This window comes from Nelumbo lutea, chromosome 6 (assembly GCF_056320005.1).
Source record: "Nelumbo lutea isolate HS-2025 chromosome 6, American lotus-T2T, whole genome shotgun sequence".
Taxonomy (NCBI): Eukaryota; Viridiplantae; Streptophyta; class Magnoliopsida; order Proteales; family Nelumbonaceae; genus Nelumbo; species Nelumbo lutea.
Genome location: NC_142689.1, coordinates 13,779,435 through 13,797,533, shown reverse-complemented (window position 1 = coordinate 13,797,533; position 18,099 = coordinate 13,779,435). Strand labels below are relative to the sequence as shown.

Sequence of the window (18,099 nt, the reverse complement as noted above, 5' to 3'; positions counted from 1 at the left end):
CGGACTCCTTCGGTGTCAGGTACGGTTTGTTTAGTTCGGTGTCCTAGGCGAAGTGCTGGAGTGGTGTGCGAGGCGAAGTCTTGAGTTCGGAGAGAGGTGTGGCCCGAACTGCCATGGGACAGGCCAGTTCGGGTTGTGCCCTTTGTGTTCATAAGTCTCGGGGCCTAAGGGAGAGCTCGGGCTCCGTACTAGGAGTTCGGGCTCCTTGCGGAGAGTTCGGACCATTGGTTCCTCCTTTCGGAGTTTGCGCCTTGGCGAACGGTTATGCCGAGCTGTTGTTTTTGCCACGTGTTGAGTGATTACGAGGTCGGACCAAATCTCCCTTCATCAGGACCCTAATATCAATCCAAATGTATCAAGATTTCAACTATTTGTCCCATCCAAATAGTGTATCCAATCAACTAAGGTTGCGATATAGGCCCAATCCGGCCCAGGCAAAAAAATTTAGGCTTGACCTAAGCTTGGATCAATACTTCTGGTAGCATAAGGGTTTTTTTTTTTTTTTGAATAGTAAAAATTATATCAGCAAAAAGAGAGGCAAATACAACCTTTAACCCTGCATCTGCAAATATAAGATAATCTGTTTGTTGAGACAACAGAGAGTTAAATGACTATTCAGAGGAGGATTTAAAGAAAGTCAAGAATCATCATTAAGGTTTATAGGTAGATGAAAAAGTTGATTCACAGTTTTGGCAATTGAGGAAGGAGGAATAAAATTATTTTGGAATAGCTGTTCATTTATAGCAAGCCAAAAAAAGAACATGGTCGTTGATTAAATTATGCTATCTTTTAATGCCCTATGACCAAGAAATTTGGAGCATATTATGAAAATGGAGATTCCAAGGATATGTGAATAAAACTGCTTGGGAAAATTGGCAGTGAAGGAATAAGTGAGATAGAGATTCCTCCTCGGTTTTACAAAGCGCACAAGTTTTCTGAGAATCTTCAAGGCATAACAGTTCTTTTACTGGGATAAAATTATTTAATACGCCCCATAAAAACATTTGAAACCAAGGAGGCACAAATAATTTCCAAGCATTTGTAAGACAAAATTTCAAATATGGATTGACATTCGGCAAGGATGCTTGCAGTTCTTTTTTATAGTTGGCTTTAACTGAATACCTTCCAAAACAATGATGAACCCATATCCAAGAGATAGAATTAATGGAAGGGTAGATGGGGATGTTGAGGATTCTAGAGGTTTTAGTTAAAGAAAAATATAGGGGTGGATTCGAGCTAAGCCGAGCTGAATAGTACGAAGCTCGAGCTCGGCTCGTGTTCGATTTTGAGAAAAAATATTTTATAAAAATAAAAAATTATATATAAAATTATTTTATTTGATATTTAAAAAATAAGAATTATAATAATTAATAATATATATATATATATATATATATTCGAGTTGGCTCGCGAGCCTCATGAGCCGAGCTCTAGTAGGCTTGAGCTTGACTCGTTTCATAATCGAGCTAGTGAATTGGGCTCAAGCTCAGTTGAAACCAAGTCGAGCCGAGCTTGAGCAACTCATGAAAAGCTAAGCTCGTTGCCACCCCTAGAAAAATATGACTGAATAAGATCAATATTCCAATTCCCTATTTGCATAAGATTTGCGATATTTGCATTGCTAAGTTGACGGGGTAGGGGCTGAGAGATCCAAAAGAATTGACCCTCATATTGAATCCAAGGACTCTAAGAGTGGGAAAGAGGAGTTTTCATTTACTATTTATCCACATTCATTGGCTAATTCGATTAGCTTTGGACCAACAACTTTCCAATAAATGGAACTTGAAGAAGGGATGGAGTAGGGGAAGAACACAACATTTTCAAGATATTTTGCTTTCCAAAATTGTGACCATAATTTACCTTTTTCATTAAGATATCTCCATGCTTTAACTAATTTGAGTCTTTTAAAGCCAAGTCCACCATGAGATTTAGGTAAAGAGAGGGTATTCCAAGAACACCATCTATAGGGATGTTTATTGTTATTTGAGACACCCCACCAGAAGTTTCAGATAGTCTTCTCAATACTATCAATCGTTTTCCAAGGAAACTTGATTAGTGACATTGCATGAAGAGGAACTAACTGAAGCACTGATTGAATAAGGATTGCCTTCCTTGCTTGGTTGATGGCGGAAGCTTTCCATATGCTTAATTTAGCTTGAAGATTTTCCATAATGTAATTCAGGTTGGCATGTTTATTTTTAGAACAAAAAAGAGGGAGACCTAGATACTTAAAGTGTCAATTTAAGAGCTTGATTTTTATTTGCCTATTGATCATGTGTTGAAGTCTAGGATGAATATTTTTACTGCAAAAGATTCCATATTTTTCCAAATTGACGACTTGACCAAAGGCATACTAAAAAGTTTTTAGAATTTGCTCGATATTATCAAGTACATCCCTATGGGCTCTTAGAAAGAGCATTACATCATCAGCAAAAAAACAAATGGGAAATTTTGGTTGTTGAGGAAGTAATGGGGATGCCTTGGATTTTCCCATCTTGTTTAGCTTTAAACAGCAATCTCAAAAGAACTTCCATGGCTAAAATAAACAGATAAGAATAGAGAGGATCTCCTTGAAGAAGGCCTTGGGAAGGTAATTGACCCTCAAAACTATCATTTACAAGAACGGAATAGGAAAGTGGAAATACATTCTTTTATAAGATCACAAAAAAGAGTTAGAGAAGCCTAGAAGAGACATAACCTTGAGGAGAAAATTCCATTATAATCTATCGAAGGCTTTGAACATATCTAGTTTGATAGCCATAAAACCTATTCCTCATTTTTTGTGTTTCAGAAAAATGAAACATTTCCTGAGTTAATATTGAGTTATCTGACATTTGATGCCCTGGGACAAAAGCAACTTGGTTGGGAGCTATGCACTTATCCAGGATAGAGTGAAGCGGATTAGTTATCAGCTTAGCTATCACTTTATATATTACGTTACAAAGACTGATTGGTTTGTATTCTTATACTTTTGTACAATCAACCTTTTTAGGGATGAGACAAATGAAAGTGTGATTCAGTCTCTTGAGAAGTCTCTTATTTTGAAAGAATTCCTGAACTACTAAGATTATATTTGGTTCCATCAACTCCCATAATTGTTTAAACACCAAGGAAGGCATCCCATCAGGTCCTGAGGATTTGAGGTTTGCTATTGAAAAAATGGTTGATTTAACTTCTTCAGGAGTTGAAGGATGAAGGTACATTAAATTTTCTTTGTCAGTAATGACAGGGGAAATAACCTGGGAAAGCTCTTCCAGTTCATCTAGATGTTGAGAAGTATAGAGGGATTTGAAGTAATCTAGGATGGTATTTGTAATGTCTGCATGTGACGTTTACCAAATATTCTTATCATTTTTTATTCCCACAATAAAATTTCTCTTTTTCCTAAAAAGAGTACTTTTGTGAAGAAGAAAAAACGGTATTTTTGTTCCCTAACTGTAGCCAAGTTTGTCTTGAATTTTGTCTCCAGTAGCTTTCCAATTGGCAATTTGTTTTCTCATACTCCAGATATAGCTCTTTCAGATTATGGTGGAAGTTCATTTGTTTTGCATTTAAAATTTGATCTTCCAATTTTCGTAATTTCTCTTTTGGCTCCATAAAGATGTTTTCTTCCAATGAATTAAATCTTTCTTCAAGGCATCTAATTTTTTAGAAAGCTTAAAGACTGCATAACCATTATTATTGGTTTTCCAAGATTCTTCAATAAGTTGGTGGCAGGATTGGTCTGATAGCCACATTTCAAAGAACCTAAAGGGTTTAGGCAAATTCTGAGTGGGTGGGTCCAAATTTAACAACAAAGGGTGATGATTTGACCCCATTTTTTGCCTAGAGAAAGAGCAGCATTAACTCTGGAGACATTAATGCTCTATCTAAGGTTCAAGTGATGAAGCCTTTACTCCAAAAGATTGAAATCATAAATAAGCTTTCTATACTTAGTAGAGGTCAAACTTGAATTAAGACTAGAGGATGAGAGATCACCAATATTATAAGAAGCAGCCTCATTAAAATCTCCTATTAATAATAGGGTTAGTCCAACTTAATCCAACCCAACGTACATATGCATTTTGTCAGGTGAGGCCAAGTCCGAACCTAAAGTAATGCCTTAGGTTGCATTTTTTTGAGGTGTAAATAGAGAATTAGAGTAAACTTTACTCTCCAATCCGATTTTACTAGTGTGTGGATATGATGTTGTCTTTAGGAGTGAGCAAAAAAAACAAAAAAACCGATTGAAACCGAACCGAAAAATTGGTTAACCAAACCAATTGGTTTGGTTTCGGTTAACCATTTAAAAAAATTGGCGGTTAAACGAACCGACCGATACATACAATAATATATATTTATATAACTAATATAAATATAGACCCCATTTAGCATGTTTTTCCATGTGGGTTATCAGTTTTTTAGAAGTCCGACAGCTTGCGTTTTAGTTTTCCTTCATTTGGTTGGAGGAAGATCTTTCTGTAGAAAGATTATGTTCAAAAAGACATGAGAAGCTCAATTCAAGCTTATTCTAGGAAGCTAGAAATTGAGCTTCTTGCCTTTTTTTCGTCCACTCAAGTCTCATCTTCATTTGAAAAGACACGCCTCCAACCAAACGGCCTGTGGACTACCAATATCTTTATGTAAAAGCTCATATTGTCATTTGACTATCACATTTTCCAATAGATCTTTCAAAGAAGACTTGCCAAATGACCCCATATATAAAAAACCATTGACAACATAAATAAAAGATGATCATTTGCAAGTTGAAGGTGTTAGAAGTAGGATTCAAGTAGCTGACCACATCTATTAGGATAATTAGGATAAGGCTTGACGATATTGATGATTCCTGCCCCCCTCCCCAACAAATCAGGTCTAGATCTAATCAAATGTATTATCCATTTTGTGATTACCTCATCTTTTTTAACAATATGGCAACCATTGTTGTTAGAATTAGACAATTAGGTAGTGATTGGATATACATAAATGTAGAATATTTGATCTCTTAATACTTGGAATCATCAATATCGTCAAGCTGAAGATATATGGCCCTGTTTGAGAGGGCTAAGCTGAAGATTCCATTTTTGTTATAATTGTTTAAAAATAGCATTCAAGAGGGTTGGATATATGGCCCTGTTTGAGTGGGCTAAGCTGAAGATTCAACCAAGTTGGTTCAACTATTTTCAAGTTTCAAGTGCTCTGTGTAAGTTGGGCCTGTTAGTTTCCTCTTAATTCCTATCTCTTAAGAGGAATCTTACAACTTTAAGAGGAAAATGGATGTTTGTTTCCTTTTATATATCTTTTATCTCTTGAAGAGGAATCTTACAATTTTTTTGCTTTTCAATGATACCTCCAAAATACAAACAAAAATTCTCATATATGGGGTTGAAATGAACATTAGACAATTTTCAAAATTCAAAAGTCAAAATTCATGACAATATTCTTTACATTCATTAAGAGGAAAGAAAAGCTCACCAATGTCAATATAATTCTTGATGTAATTATTGCAGATGTTACAGCAAATAGCAAATGAGCATGCCCATTTTGAGTAATGTAATCATTACTCAGAGATTGAACAAGGAATGACTGATTAACAGCCAATTTGGGCTATTTGGAGTTTTCACCAAAAGCTTATTGGTTGTTTGTGCGGGCCCCATTTTGAAAGACAATATTATATTATATATAATTTTAAATCTTGCTAAGTTTTTTAAGGCTTGACCATTGCCCAAGCTCTGTCATTCTGGTTCAAACCACGTACAGGCAGGTTCTATACTTTGTGCCAATTGGCCTTATTTGCACTTAGCTACTAAGTCGGATTAGATCGGATTTGAGTCCAAATTTTATATAACAAGGGCTGGATTTGGATACTCCCTTTTGATCCTAATACTTGAAGTTACTGCTGTTAACAGAATTTTTAGGTTGAAGAATAACTTTTAGAAATCAAAAGAGAAGAAAAAGAATAGAAGTATAGAGGCAGAATGTTACGTTATTGCCGCCCTAAACAATACTATTTATATGTGTTTAACATAATATGAGGTAAAAGGATAGAAATGCCCTGGTCTACCTATAACTGTACAAGAAAGCAAAAAATAAGCCAGATAACAACAAGATAAGTGAATGTAGGGAACCACAAATAAAGATGTCAGGTCTGGTCCACTATATCACTACACTAATGAATCAGATTGAATAAAAAATTGACCTGTTTAGTTAATGGATCAAATTAAAATATTACCCGATCCGATCTACCATGACCCAATATGATCTGTTAGTTTTTTAGTATTATATATTATAATTATAATATAGAAGTATATTATACAAATTTGATATCATCAATTTTTTTACCACAATCCAAATTGAATCAGATTCAAATCAGATATCCGATAAGATATTTAAATTTGAATTTGAATCATAATATTAGAAATCGGATTTGGATTGTTGTTGGATTTTGAATCAGCTGGATTTTTTATTTGATCGCATGGGAATGCCCCCTTGACGAATTTGATTCAATCGATTTGCAGCCCTATCCATTAAATCAGCCTAATGTGCACTAAGCCTCTCGTGGCCCATGGGCGATCAAAGCTGCATTTGAATTCACCCCCAAGGGTGGAGCCAAGATTTTTAGGGGTGGGCTGAATTCTGCCCGTGGATTGATATCAAATTTATGGGCAGAATGCGATTTATAATGGGGGTTATTAGTAGACTAGGAGTAAGGGTGAGTATTTGGTTAAAAACCGAACAGAATAAATCAAAATTTTAAAAATTGAACTAAAAAAATAAAAACCAAACCGAAACCAAAATTTAGAAAAATTAAAATAACCGAAACCAAAATTTTTGGTTTGGTTTTTGGATATTTCGGTTAAAATCAAATTTTAATAATATATACTCTATTATATATATATATATATATATATATATATATTATAATATATAATATATATTGTGAAATCAAATTTCAGTATATTATATATTATATATTACATATAATAATAAAAAAATCGATTAATTCAGTTAGCTGAAATTATAATTCTAAAAACCGAATTAGTCAAAACTGAATTAACCGAACCGGTTTAACCAAAAACCATAAAAACCAAACCGAAATGACTGTAACTGAAAATTTTGGTTTTAACCGAATAATGCTCACCCCTAACTAGGAAGGGGCTGCAATTCAGATTTCTAAGGTGGATTGCAGTCTACTTATCCCTTTTTTTTGGTCAAAATCCCAACCTTAACCCACCCAAATTAGACATGTAGCTGGTATATCATATTTTGCCTTATCAATACAATTTTTTGCAATAACTGAGATAGGTTTAGCTGAACACAATAGCTATTCAGTAGGATGTGAAACCAATAACAACACTCCACACCAGTCACAAAATACATGAGACGAACGGTCATCAACCTTTCACTGTAGGGTCCATGTAATTTATCATTGGCAAGGGGCATTATCATTGGTTCCATGACCCACTACACAGTTAATGCGTTCAGCTAATCCAAATTGGTAATGATTTCCTATTAACTCCAACTCCTAACACCTAATAAATATATGATAGTAGAAAGACATGATATTTGAACTTGTAATCAATCAACCATTATCATAAAAGTGGTAACCAATCAAGTGGTTATTTATGCCAACTGATGGTGGCTCAGTTGGTAGGTTCTTTGACTCGTCGGAGTAGAGACCTGAGATCAAATCCCGCTGCCACCAGGGGTTGGGTGGGGGAGTTCAGGGAAAGGGGATGGATTACCCCCTGTTGTGTAGCCCCATGAAGCGAAAAAAAAATCAAGTGGTTATTTATCAAATTCAATGAGGGATTTTGATTGGTGAAAATTCTTCTATTCCTTAAGCATTGGTGGTGTTTGGAACTGATGTAAATTCCACCTAATCAAATTTTCAAAAATTAGTGATTTTTCAAAGATCACCTAATTATTTTTGTTGTTTGGTACCATTTTTTCCATGTAAGCTGATTTTTGAGGAATCGGCAATGAGTTTGTTTGGTAGTGATTCTAAATAGTGTTTCTTTTTTTCATTGAAATTATTATTAAGTATATCGCACTCCCATATTTTAGTCACCATTTAGTAGTTCCCAATGGCAAATCCATATCAAACAGTCAAACAGTCTAAATTGCATAAAACCACAAAGATTGCAAAAATTTCCTAGAAGTGATTGCCAAAAAAAAAAGCTTAAAATTGCAAAAAAAAGGTACAATTTTCTGAAATTAAAATAGAAGAAAAATGTGTAGAAATTGCATAAAATTGCGGGAACCTCCTAGAAAATAGCATAAAACTGCAGAATTTTGCAAAAAAAAAAAAAAAACTCATGAAAAATGTGTCCATGATGGTTTTATAAGGCCTTCATCAAGGAACCAGGCCAAATTTGCAAGGACCCTAGAGTATAACTATAAGCAAATAAGCAAATAAATAGTGGAAACTGATCCGGACAGTTATGGAACTGAATTTTCAAAATTTCAAATGTGCAAATAAAGGGTGGGATGTAGAACTTCTAGGGACTAGGGGAATAAACACATAAACTATTATTTGTTTGGTTTTCCTTTTTATCTTGTTATCAATTAGTAGAAATACTTAAGTTATTAATCTTAGTATCAGCTAATATTTCCCTTAAGTTATGTTTGATTTGAAGAAAAAAGGTAGGGAAAGGAAGGGAAAAGTAAGGAAACTTATACAAGATTTGTAGAGGTTTCCCCAAGGTTCAAAAAATTGATCCGATCGGACATATTGTATTGTATCTTTTGAGTTCCGATACGCTTATTTACAGGTGTTTCGAGACCCGACTATTTTCTAATGAAAAATATGGGTATTAAACTAACCAAAAACCAAATTTTGAAAAAAAAAATCTGCATAGTTCAAAGTACCGATACGCCTCTGCTGATATGCAGAGGTGTATCAAGACTTTAAACCATGGGTTCCCCTATCTTTCCCTACTTTTTCCTTCAAGCCAAACACAGCCTTAGATGAAAACAATTGCAAAGATGACTTGAAATGAATACAGTTGTTAAGCATGCCATCTGAATGTTGATATTATCATCTTCTACCTCTTAATGTCTTTGTAATGCATCCTAATAATTCAGTTTATATTATCCTTAATATTTTGTTATCAACATGTTTCTTTCCCTTCTCCTTTTTTCATTGTAAATTTCTATTTGAAAAATTCGCTTTCTTTTGTAAACAATCAAGAAATTGCACTATTAGCAAAATACATTGCAGTTATATAGGTTGACCTTTACTTCCTATAATTTGGAATCCTAAGCCTGGGATAGTTTCCAAGAACTATAACTTATCGCACAAGAGAATATTAGGAAAATACTAGCTATTATCATCATATATTCCTTCATAGGCATTGGTTTCTGAAAATTTGTAAGGAGAAATATATTTTGAGATTGATTTGGATATGCACAGATTCAATTATATCTTTGTGTCTTGGATCAATAGTGATTTCAATAAGTTTATCATCAATCCTTCTAACAGAAGTTAGTGGAAGTGTCTTTGGTTTATTCTAGTTGAACCAAAGGGGAAAATTTTTATTTAGAGAGCAATTCATAACGGTCTAGTAGTGTACACTAATCTAGCCAAAAGAAGCATCCTCCCCAGGGACATGTGTTTGTGCCATAAGAAACCTGAAAGTGAAATCATAACCCATGCCATGGTGAAATCACATCTCCGCCCCACAATGCTCCACAGCACATCCCCGCTGTGCATAGAGAACATCTCTTGATATCATCGGTTTTTGTACTATCATCAGGAGACAGCGAGAATGTGTTATGGGGCAGAGATGTGAACTCTGCCCTACTGTCATGTGACCATGCCAGAAGATTTTGGTTAGGAAGCATCTTCAATGCTAGAGTGGGAGAGGTGGAAGACACTGCAACCTTCGCAGATTGATTCTTCTCTTGGCTTGACTTATGCCATTTAATTACATTCATATAGGAATCAAGATCTCTCCATTCAGCTAACTCTGCTAGCTTGGCATATTTGGAAATCTTGGAACTTTATCATTTTGAGTGAAACTATATAACATCTCATCTGGTTTTAATGCTTCTGCCTTCCACAGAGATGCAAAGATATCGATAGAGAATTTGAAGAAATGGTCACAAAATTCTCGTCACAGCGAGAATCTCAGCCGCGTGCGGCCCAGTTTTTTGGCAACCCTCTGAGCAAGGATTCTTCAAAGTGAACACAGACGGGGGCTTTTTGTGTCTTCATTCTCAACGAACCAAGCAGAAGTTATTGCAATCAGACAAGGTGTTTTGTTAGGCAAGCGTTGCGGCTTGAGGAAAGTGATATTTTTGATGCTTTAGTTGGGTTTGGCATCGCCTTAGTTTGGAAGTAGTACAAATATTATACAAAATATAAGGCTCAGTTTCAAAGGAGTACAAATGCAAATTTATAGAACGTAAGACCTTGTATTTTATATGTATTTACACTTTACAAATTTGCATCTGTACTCAATCCAAACTGAACCTAAGTTTTTATGCTCTACATACATATTTGTATTTACACTCCTTCCAAATGGAATCTTTAACATTCTTTCTCACGACTTATCTACGAGAGGATTGGAGGTTTAGGGTCTTTTTGTTTACAATTATCCTAATTAGTTATTATCTTTAGCTAATACTGATCTCTCCTGCTCGATTCTCTCTGTACTAATGTTATTTTTAATGATTTTTTTTTTATTTGAGAGTCAAAAAAATCCTTTTTATTTCAATTTAAGGAAACATTTGATACAAATGCACACTTGATTTTTACAACATTAATACTCTCAATAATAAAATAATCATTATAAATAATAAAATAGATAATTAAAAATACATAGATAATAAATAAAATTATAATAATTTATAAATGTCTTTTCATTAATAATTATATAATTAGAAAATTAAATAAACAGTATTAATTGTTTAAACAATAGTTTCTCAAAACTACCTTATTAACAAATTAACAATATATTATTATTATTTTGGTGGTTGTTGTTATTTTAATATAAGGTGATTATAGCAAGGAGAGTAACCTCTTGGGGTATTTTTAATTTTTTGGAGTAAACATTATTACAAGTGTACATTTAAGGCCGAAAATAAAAGGGTCCGAACCAGAGAGCAAACGAACCTGACTCGACGACACGTTGTCGTTGCTTCTTGCAGTCCTCGTTCATTCGTTCATTCGTGTACGTTCACTCAACCTCGCACTCGTAGAGGACAAATTACTGAACTACATTCGACATATTTCTCCGTCTCTCTGTCATGGCCGATCCGAGCCTCGAGACCAAGGGTCGACCCGTCGGCGGCACCGAGTACAGCTGGTGCCGGGCCGTGCCAGGCGGCACCGGCATAACTGTCGTCGCTCTCCTCCTCTCCGGCGCCCTTGAACCATCATCTCTCCAAAACGCCCTCAACAAACTCCAAAATTCTCACCCCATCCTCCGCTCCAAACTCACCCACAACGCCACCACCAACTCCTTTTCCTTCACCATATCCCCCACTCCCTACCTCCAAATCCTATCCTTCGACGTCTCCTTCACTTCCCATCTCCTTCACAGCAACCACTCCGTCTCCCCTTTCCACCGTATCGTCGAGCACGAACTGAACCAGAACCCCTGGTCTGCAGAAGACTTACAACCGCCGGTCCATCCCGAAACGGATGTCTTCTTTGCAAGCCTCTACGCTCTACCCGATAGGAAGTGGGTCGTAACCCTTCGGCTTCACACGTCAGTCTGTGATCGCAGGTCGGCGGTTTCTCTGCTTAACGAACTGTTGGGTTTGATAGCAGGAGAAGGGAAAGAGGATAAAAAAGGGATAGAACAGGAAGTAGGGAAGGAAGATGAGGTTAGTTTGGGAATTGAGGCGCTCATCCCGAGTGGAAAAGCAAATAAGCCGTTTTGGGCGCGTGGAGTGGATCTTCTTGGTTACTCGTTGAATTCATTCAGATTTGCGAATTTGGATTTTAAGGACACGACCGCCTCTCTCCGGTCGTCGGAGGTGGTGTCGTTGCGGATGGACCCAGATGAGACCCGTCGCCTTCTTACTGTAAGTGGCTTCGTTCCTTCTCCCACGTTTCAACTGCAAATGACACAGCCACGAGTGTGTGTCATATTGATTCGGTTTGTGTGGATAGAAGACGGTTAATGTTAGTTAATAACTTAATATCTTCCACAGTTCCACGGTTCCACCTTCCACCTTCGATTTGAAGATAGAATGGAGAGGCGGAGGCGGAGTAGCGTCTTGGGTACGGGACTACTGGATAACGTAAATGGGTCTGGGCCCTTAAGCCCATAAACTAACATTTCAACTGTGTCGGTGGGAATTGGGTAAACTAACAACTAGCAAGTCCATATAATGATTGAAAGGTCTGGGGCCTCTGGGCCCTTGGGCTATGGTTTAGTTTGATGGAAAATAAGTTGAAGATTTTTCCCTCCACTTTCTATTTCTCTCTTTATTTTCTTTGGCTGAGAGTTGAGGGAATGCTCTGTTTCTCTTTTATATTCTATCAAAATCAAACATAGCCTGAGCGAAAGTTGGTTAGAAAACACTCTACTTCTCTCTTTATTATCTGTGAATAGAACCATTTTGTGGTGTTATCTGAGCTTATATATGAGTTGTGGGATCAATCATTTTTCTCCACTAACCATAAATGGTAAGTGAGAGATTGATTGAGGGACATGTAATGCTTCAGGATGTGGAGCCAATAATAATGATTCACACCGGTCATAAAACACGTGGGGCCACAATCATTTAACCTCTTGTTGCGTGTCCCTAGCATTTTATATTTTATGACTGGCACATGGTGCAATACCCAGTAAGAGGACATGCGTCCCATTACATGCATTTTGCCCGTAAATTTAGCATCAATTCTCGATCAGGATTCACTCCACCTATACAAATCTTAGCTCCACCACCCTAAGGCTGGATTGAACAATAAAAACCCCCAAGGGTCAGAGGTTTAGGGTTTATATGTAAAAGTCAAGAAATGAGTGGACACTTTTGTCCTCATGTCATGACAGGAGCAGTATAGGATGTGGGCACCCACAATACACTACAACCTACCCGCACCCTACCTATACCCAACAAGTCATGTATAGGATGTGGGCAGCGGACCTGAGCTCCAAGCTCCAAGAACATGCACGCTAAGTTTAGTAAGAAAACTGTTTCTTGTGGGAGGCACTTGGGAAGCCAGATGAGGTCACATTTGGAGTTCAAATCAGTCTCCCACAAGACTACCCCACAATGTCTCACACCACATCTCCACCGTGTATTAGAAACATTTTCTGATAATAATACTAAGAATGATGATGTCATCATCAAGAGATATTTCTAATACACAGGCAGGGATGTGGTGTGGGATGTTATGGGGGGCAGTCTTGTGGGATGCTGATTCGTTCTCTCACATTTGACCATAAGTTTAGTTGGAACTGACATTGTGAGGACTTGGGGAGCATAAAACCAACAACGCTCCGTGCCAAGAGAAGGTTTACAAGGAATTAATACAATAAAGGCTTTAAAGTCATGGAGTCTTCGGTGACATTAGATGGCACTCTGAGGGAGAGAAGGGTTTCCAATATCTTATAGGATTATATTTGGATTGGTGAATACCAAAAACCAGTCATGAGCTCATATAAGAATAAGTCTACTGCTCGATGGCAGAGGAGGAGATCAAGAAGAATGAGCTGTAAGACCATTGCAACTTCATTAGTGCTTCTTCTGTTTTGAAGATTGAACAGGAATAAGAGAAAGTGGCCATGTATTTGATGACGCTGCCTTGGGTTGTGAGTGGGTCCACTGGGTTGGATTGAATTCAGAATTTCGGATGAATCCTTGGGACCCAGTAGGTGACTAGGACTTTGTGGTGATGTTGCTCAAGTCCTAGTTGACCTAAGGATCCTCCCGAGACAGAGTGCCATCTAATGTGACCTATACAACTGATGGGCTCTGTTTGAAAGAGACCGATGGGCTGCAAGGTTGGCTGCAAACATAGCCTAAAGAAGCAGGTTGGCTGCAAGGTCTTTCAGTGTTGAAGGAGACTGATGGGCTCTGTTTTCCCTCTGCTCAGGATATGCTGTTTACATTTCAGATCCTTCAGAGTTTAGAATGATCCTTTAATCCCCATACATGCCCACAGAACAGCTTAGTCTTCATTGAAACATCTCCTGTACTTGTCATGGGGAGATATTCCCAATACATGATTGGGATGTGCTGTGGGGCATGCTCGGGAGCCGTGCAAATTCACTAGGCCGTGGGATATAAATGACTTACTAGAAAAAATATAGATAAGCCAACTATTACAAAAAGGAAGCAAAGCTTTTGTTTCCAATGGAAATTAGACTGAAGATTCATGATCCAGTATAATCTTGATACGCTTATTGAGATAGACACTGATGGCTGTGTGGGATGTAACTGGCAGGTGGTTGGAAGCAACAAAGAAGAGAGGAAGGCCATCTTCTTCATGGCAATTTCATCCAAATAAGAAAATCTTTTTCCCCATTTACTAACAAATCTTGGTTTCTTCCTTTGGAGTCGGGGGCTTTTTGGTGTTAGACTCAAACAATCAAAACCCCACAAGGGTCTGCTTGATATATATCCCATTCTGTCAAAATTAACAACATAGGAGGAGTGGGGGGGGTCGTTTAAGGCAAAACTGAAGGAAGGTTTTAGTATTTGTTAGAAAGCTGAGAAGAGGTTCAAGGATTTTTCTCTCAATAGAAATGTTACAAAAAGCTCCAGTTAAAATGAATGGTTTTAACTACTTAATTAGGTCCAACCTAAAACAAGCTATATTCCAAAAGATGGGCATGTTTAGGTTAGGGCCCCATTTGGCGTGTCTTTTCACATGGGCAATCAGTTGTTTAGAAGATCGATAGCCCGCGTTTTGATATTTTCTCATTTGGTTGGGAAAAGATCTAGTCGTCAAAAGATGTCTTTCTGAAAAGACGCACAAAACTCGTTTTTGGCTATTTTCGAGAAGCTCTAAATGGAGTTTTTTGACTTTTTCATCACGTTTTTGCACAAAAAGATACCCGGGAAAATGCACCTTAACGAAATGGTCTTTGGGCTGTTAAAATCTTAATGCAAAAGCTTACATCGTCTTTTGACTGTTAGGTCTGTTAGAAGATCTTTCAAAAAAGACATGTCAAACGACACCTACTTTGACCATCATCTGATTTGTACATAATTTATCTAGTTGTATTAGATTATCTCCCAAGTAGGACCCGTTCAATGGAGGGTCTGATCTTCCATTGATTTTGTAATCCATGGTTTTATCCTTAGAACTAAAGAATCTCCATTTTTAATTAATACTAATCAAAGCCAAAGGTTCATCATGTAGGCATGCAAGGCACGAGATATTAAGCTTTGTGGTGCATTAGCAGCTGCTGCATTGATCGCAGCACGTTCATCTAAAGACCTTCCTGATCAGCAGCAAGAGAAGTATGCAACTGTTATCCTTATCGATTGTCGAAACCTTCTAGACCCACTCCTTCAATACAATCATCTTGGTAAGCCTCTCTCAATTCTCAGTGTGATCTCCATTGTCAAATTTGTGTATAGAAACTGACAAAACTGGGTGCAATTTTTTTTTCAAGGGTTTTATCACTCTGCCATCCTAAACACCCATGACATCAAGGGAGGAGAGGATCTCTGGGAGTTAGCAGAGAGATGCTACATGAGCCTGAGCAATTCAATGAAGTCCAACAAGCATTTCTCAGACATGGGTGACCTCAACTTCCTCATGTGTAAGGCCATTGACAACCCACGCCTCACCCCCTCTTCCTCCATGAGAACATCCTTCATCTCTGTGTTTGAGGATCCTGTGACAGATGATTTCAATGAATTACATCATGAGATTGGAGTAGAAGACTACATCAGTTGCTCTTCGGTTCATGGCGTGGGCCCCTCCATTGCTGTGTTTGATAGGTTACGTGATGGACGGTTGGATTGCGCTTGTGTGTACCCATCACCTCTGCATTCAAGGGAACAGATGCTGGAACTGGTTGACAACATGAAGAGGATGCTGGTGACAGGGAGTGGTTAAGTTGGAGGGGTGAAAATAGAAAATCACGCATAGATCAGATTTCAATTTTCAAGCAGGGAAGGGAACAACAACGGATTATTATGATCATGGGCCAATTGGGGCTATTTCTGGCCCAGTTGTTTTTATGGACAGCTTAAATAGTTCAAATGTTCTGTGAATGTACCAACACTTGCACAACACATAAGCAATCTCATTTGCCACTCAACACTTGCACAACACTTAAGCTTAGTTTGGAAGGAATACAAATACAAATATGTACAATACAAAAATATAGGGTTTTGCGCTCTACATATTTGTATTTATTGTCCTTCCAAATGGAACCTTAGTCATGCACCGGGATTTATTAATTAGCTTAGATGTTCTCTCCTTCTGAAGCTTCTGATCTTCTCTTGGCTATTACTGAGCGTTCCTTCCACTTGCTCGTTGTTCATAGTTTAAAACATTTCCTGCAACAATGCATGCGACCCCAAATGAAATGTTAATACGCCAATGTTTGAAAAAAAAAAAAAAAAAACAGTTGATTGTGATGTTCGGAAAAAAATTTCCTGCAACCACCATTGCAGCTGGACAATTTAATTAGAAACATCCCAATAAAATATAAACACTCCAATGTTTTTATATGCAGTAATTCGATGTTTTATTATTTTTTTTCTTGAAAATAATGATATATTCACATTTTATATGCAGTAATTCGAATCTTCTCTATTACAAAAACTGGTATATTCGCATTTATTGAAGGAATCTCCATAGCTCGTTATTTTCTCTGTTCCATTATGTATCAAACCAAATATCTCATCTTCTATTGGTTGATCGCCACAAGGCACTGACCTACTTTTCTGTTTTGTTTTCTTTTCGGTCAAAAAGTGAAATTACTTGGCATTGAAAGGAGAGTCAGTAGTGTAGAGGCTGCCGTCATCTCCAACCAAAATTCTCGTTCAACTGCTAGCTTGACGGAAAAACAAACCAAGCTCCACCACCCCAACCAGCTTTTGAGCTATCCAAACTAATTCAGGCAAGGCATGTTAACCCAACCCCGGAGGACCTTCCTAGAAAGCTGGTGTTGAAAATCTCTCTAGTCCAAAGTTTCTGATTTTCTTGTGTTGGGAAAATTAAATAACGACTTCAGTTTGAAAGCGCAAGAAAAATATACTTTAATAGTTCATATGAAAAAATATATTAGATATATCATACAAAAATTTTACTAATAATGCATCAACCAAGAGCCTAAGACGCTATATAGCATGGTTTTTAAAAACGAACCGGTGACTGAACCGGTCAGGGGTCCGGTTACCGGTTCAAACGATCCGAAAGATTGGCCTGTTCTAACAAAAAAATAAAAAAATTAGAAAACGGTCAAAACCATTCGAATGGTTCGAACGGTTAACTGGCCGGTTCAATGGTTTGCTGACCAAAATCAACGATTTTGAGGGAAAAAAGCGATTTTGGAGAAAAACAGAAACGGTAGATGACCAGTTCCCGATTTTTCCGGTCTGACCGTCCGATCTGATCTGATTTTGGAAATAGTGCCATATATCTTTTCACAAAATGCATGTATAAGTCCATCAATGTGTTATTATTTATTTTTTATATGTTATGTATTATTTATTTAGGTGAAACTACAAATTAATAGTTATAGAAATATATAAATTTAAAATATATATTAGATCCATGAGACTATAGAATGCCCATCAATCCAAGAGTCTGGGGTGATTATGTTTTTATTACTAAATCAATATTTTTATATTTTATTGTGTTTACTTCTGTATATTACCAAAAAAATAAGTCAACATAATCTTAAATTCTTAAAATATTATTAATGTAATTAATTTTTGTAAATGATATATTTTTATTTCAATAAATAATAAATATGTTGTTTTTTATTATAAATTTAATTAAAAATTATAGTATTATTATTTCTATAATATATAGTATTATATTATCATTTTAAAAAACACATCAGATGTATTAGAATTTCTAAATGTACATATCATATCATGTACAGTTCACAGATTTCAATTACTAAAACAATTATTGATTGACAATGGATTTGATAGATCATTCATAGATTCATCTTATGGTTCTTTTCT

At 36.6% G+C, this 18,099-nt stretch overlaps 1 protein-coding gene across 2 annotated transcripts; it reads left to right on the top strand.

Annotated features, from left to right (window-relative positions):
* The first annotated feature begins 9,472 nt into the window (after positions 1-9,472).
* On the top strand, positions 9,473-16,217 carry LOC148847469 (uncharacterized). Of its 2 annotated transcripts, XM_088952173.1 has the most exons (4): positions 9,473-12,015; positions 12,145-12,234; positions 15,308-15,476; positions 15,564-16,217. In XM_088952173.1, exons 1-4 carry the CDS (start codon positions 11,233-11,235, stop codon positions 16,010-16,012), a joined length of 1,491 nt encoding a protein of 496 aa, XP_088808299.1. In that variant the 5' UTR covers positions 9,473-11,232; the 3' UTR covers positions 16,013-16,217. The 2 variants fall into 2 exon arrangements, with proteins under 2 accessions (XP_088808299.1, XP_088808300.1); XM_088952174.1 differs by lacking the exon at positions 12,145-12,234.
* Positions 16,218-18,099: the final 1,882 nt, after the last annotated feature.

Bases quoted from the DNA above. Each gene is read 5' to 3' on its own strand.
- LOC148847469 (XM_088952173.1), top strand. From the start codon at position 11,233: ATGGCCGATCCGAGCCTCGAGACCAAGGGTCGACCCGTCGGCGGCACC. The intron at 12,235-15,307 runs GTAAATGGGTCT...TTCATCATGTAG, and splicing joins GTACGGGACTACTGGATAAC to GCATGCAAGGCACGAGATAT. The intron at 15,477-15,563 runs GTAAGCCTCTCT...TTTTTTTTCAAG, and splicing joins CCTTCAATACAATCATCTTG to GGTTTTATCACTCTGCCATC.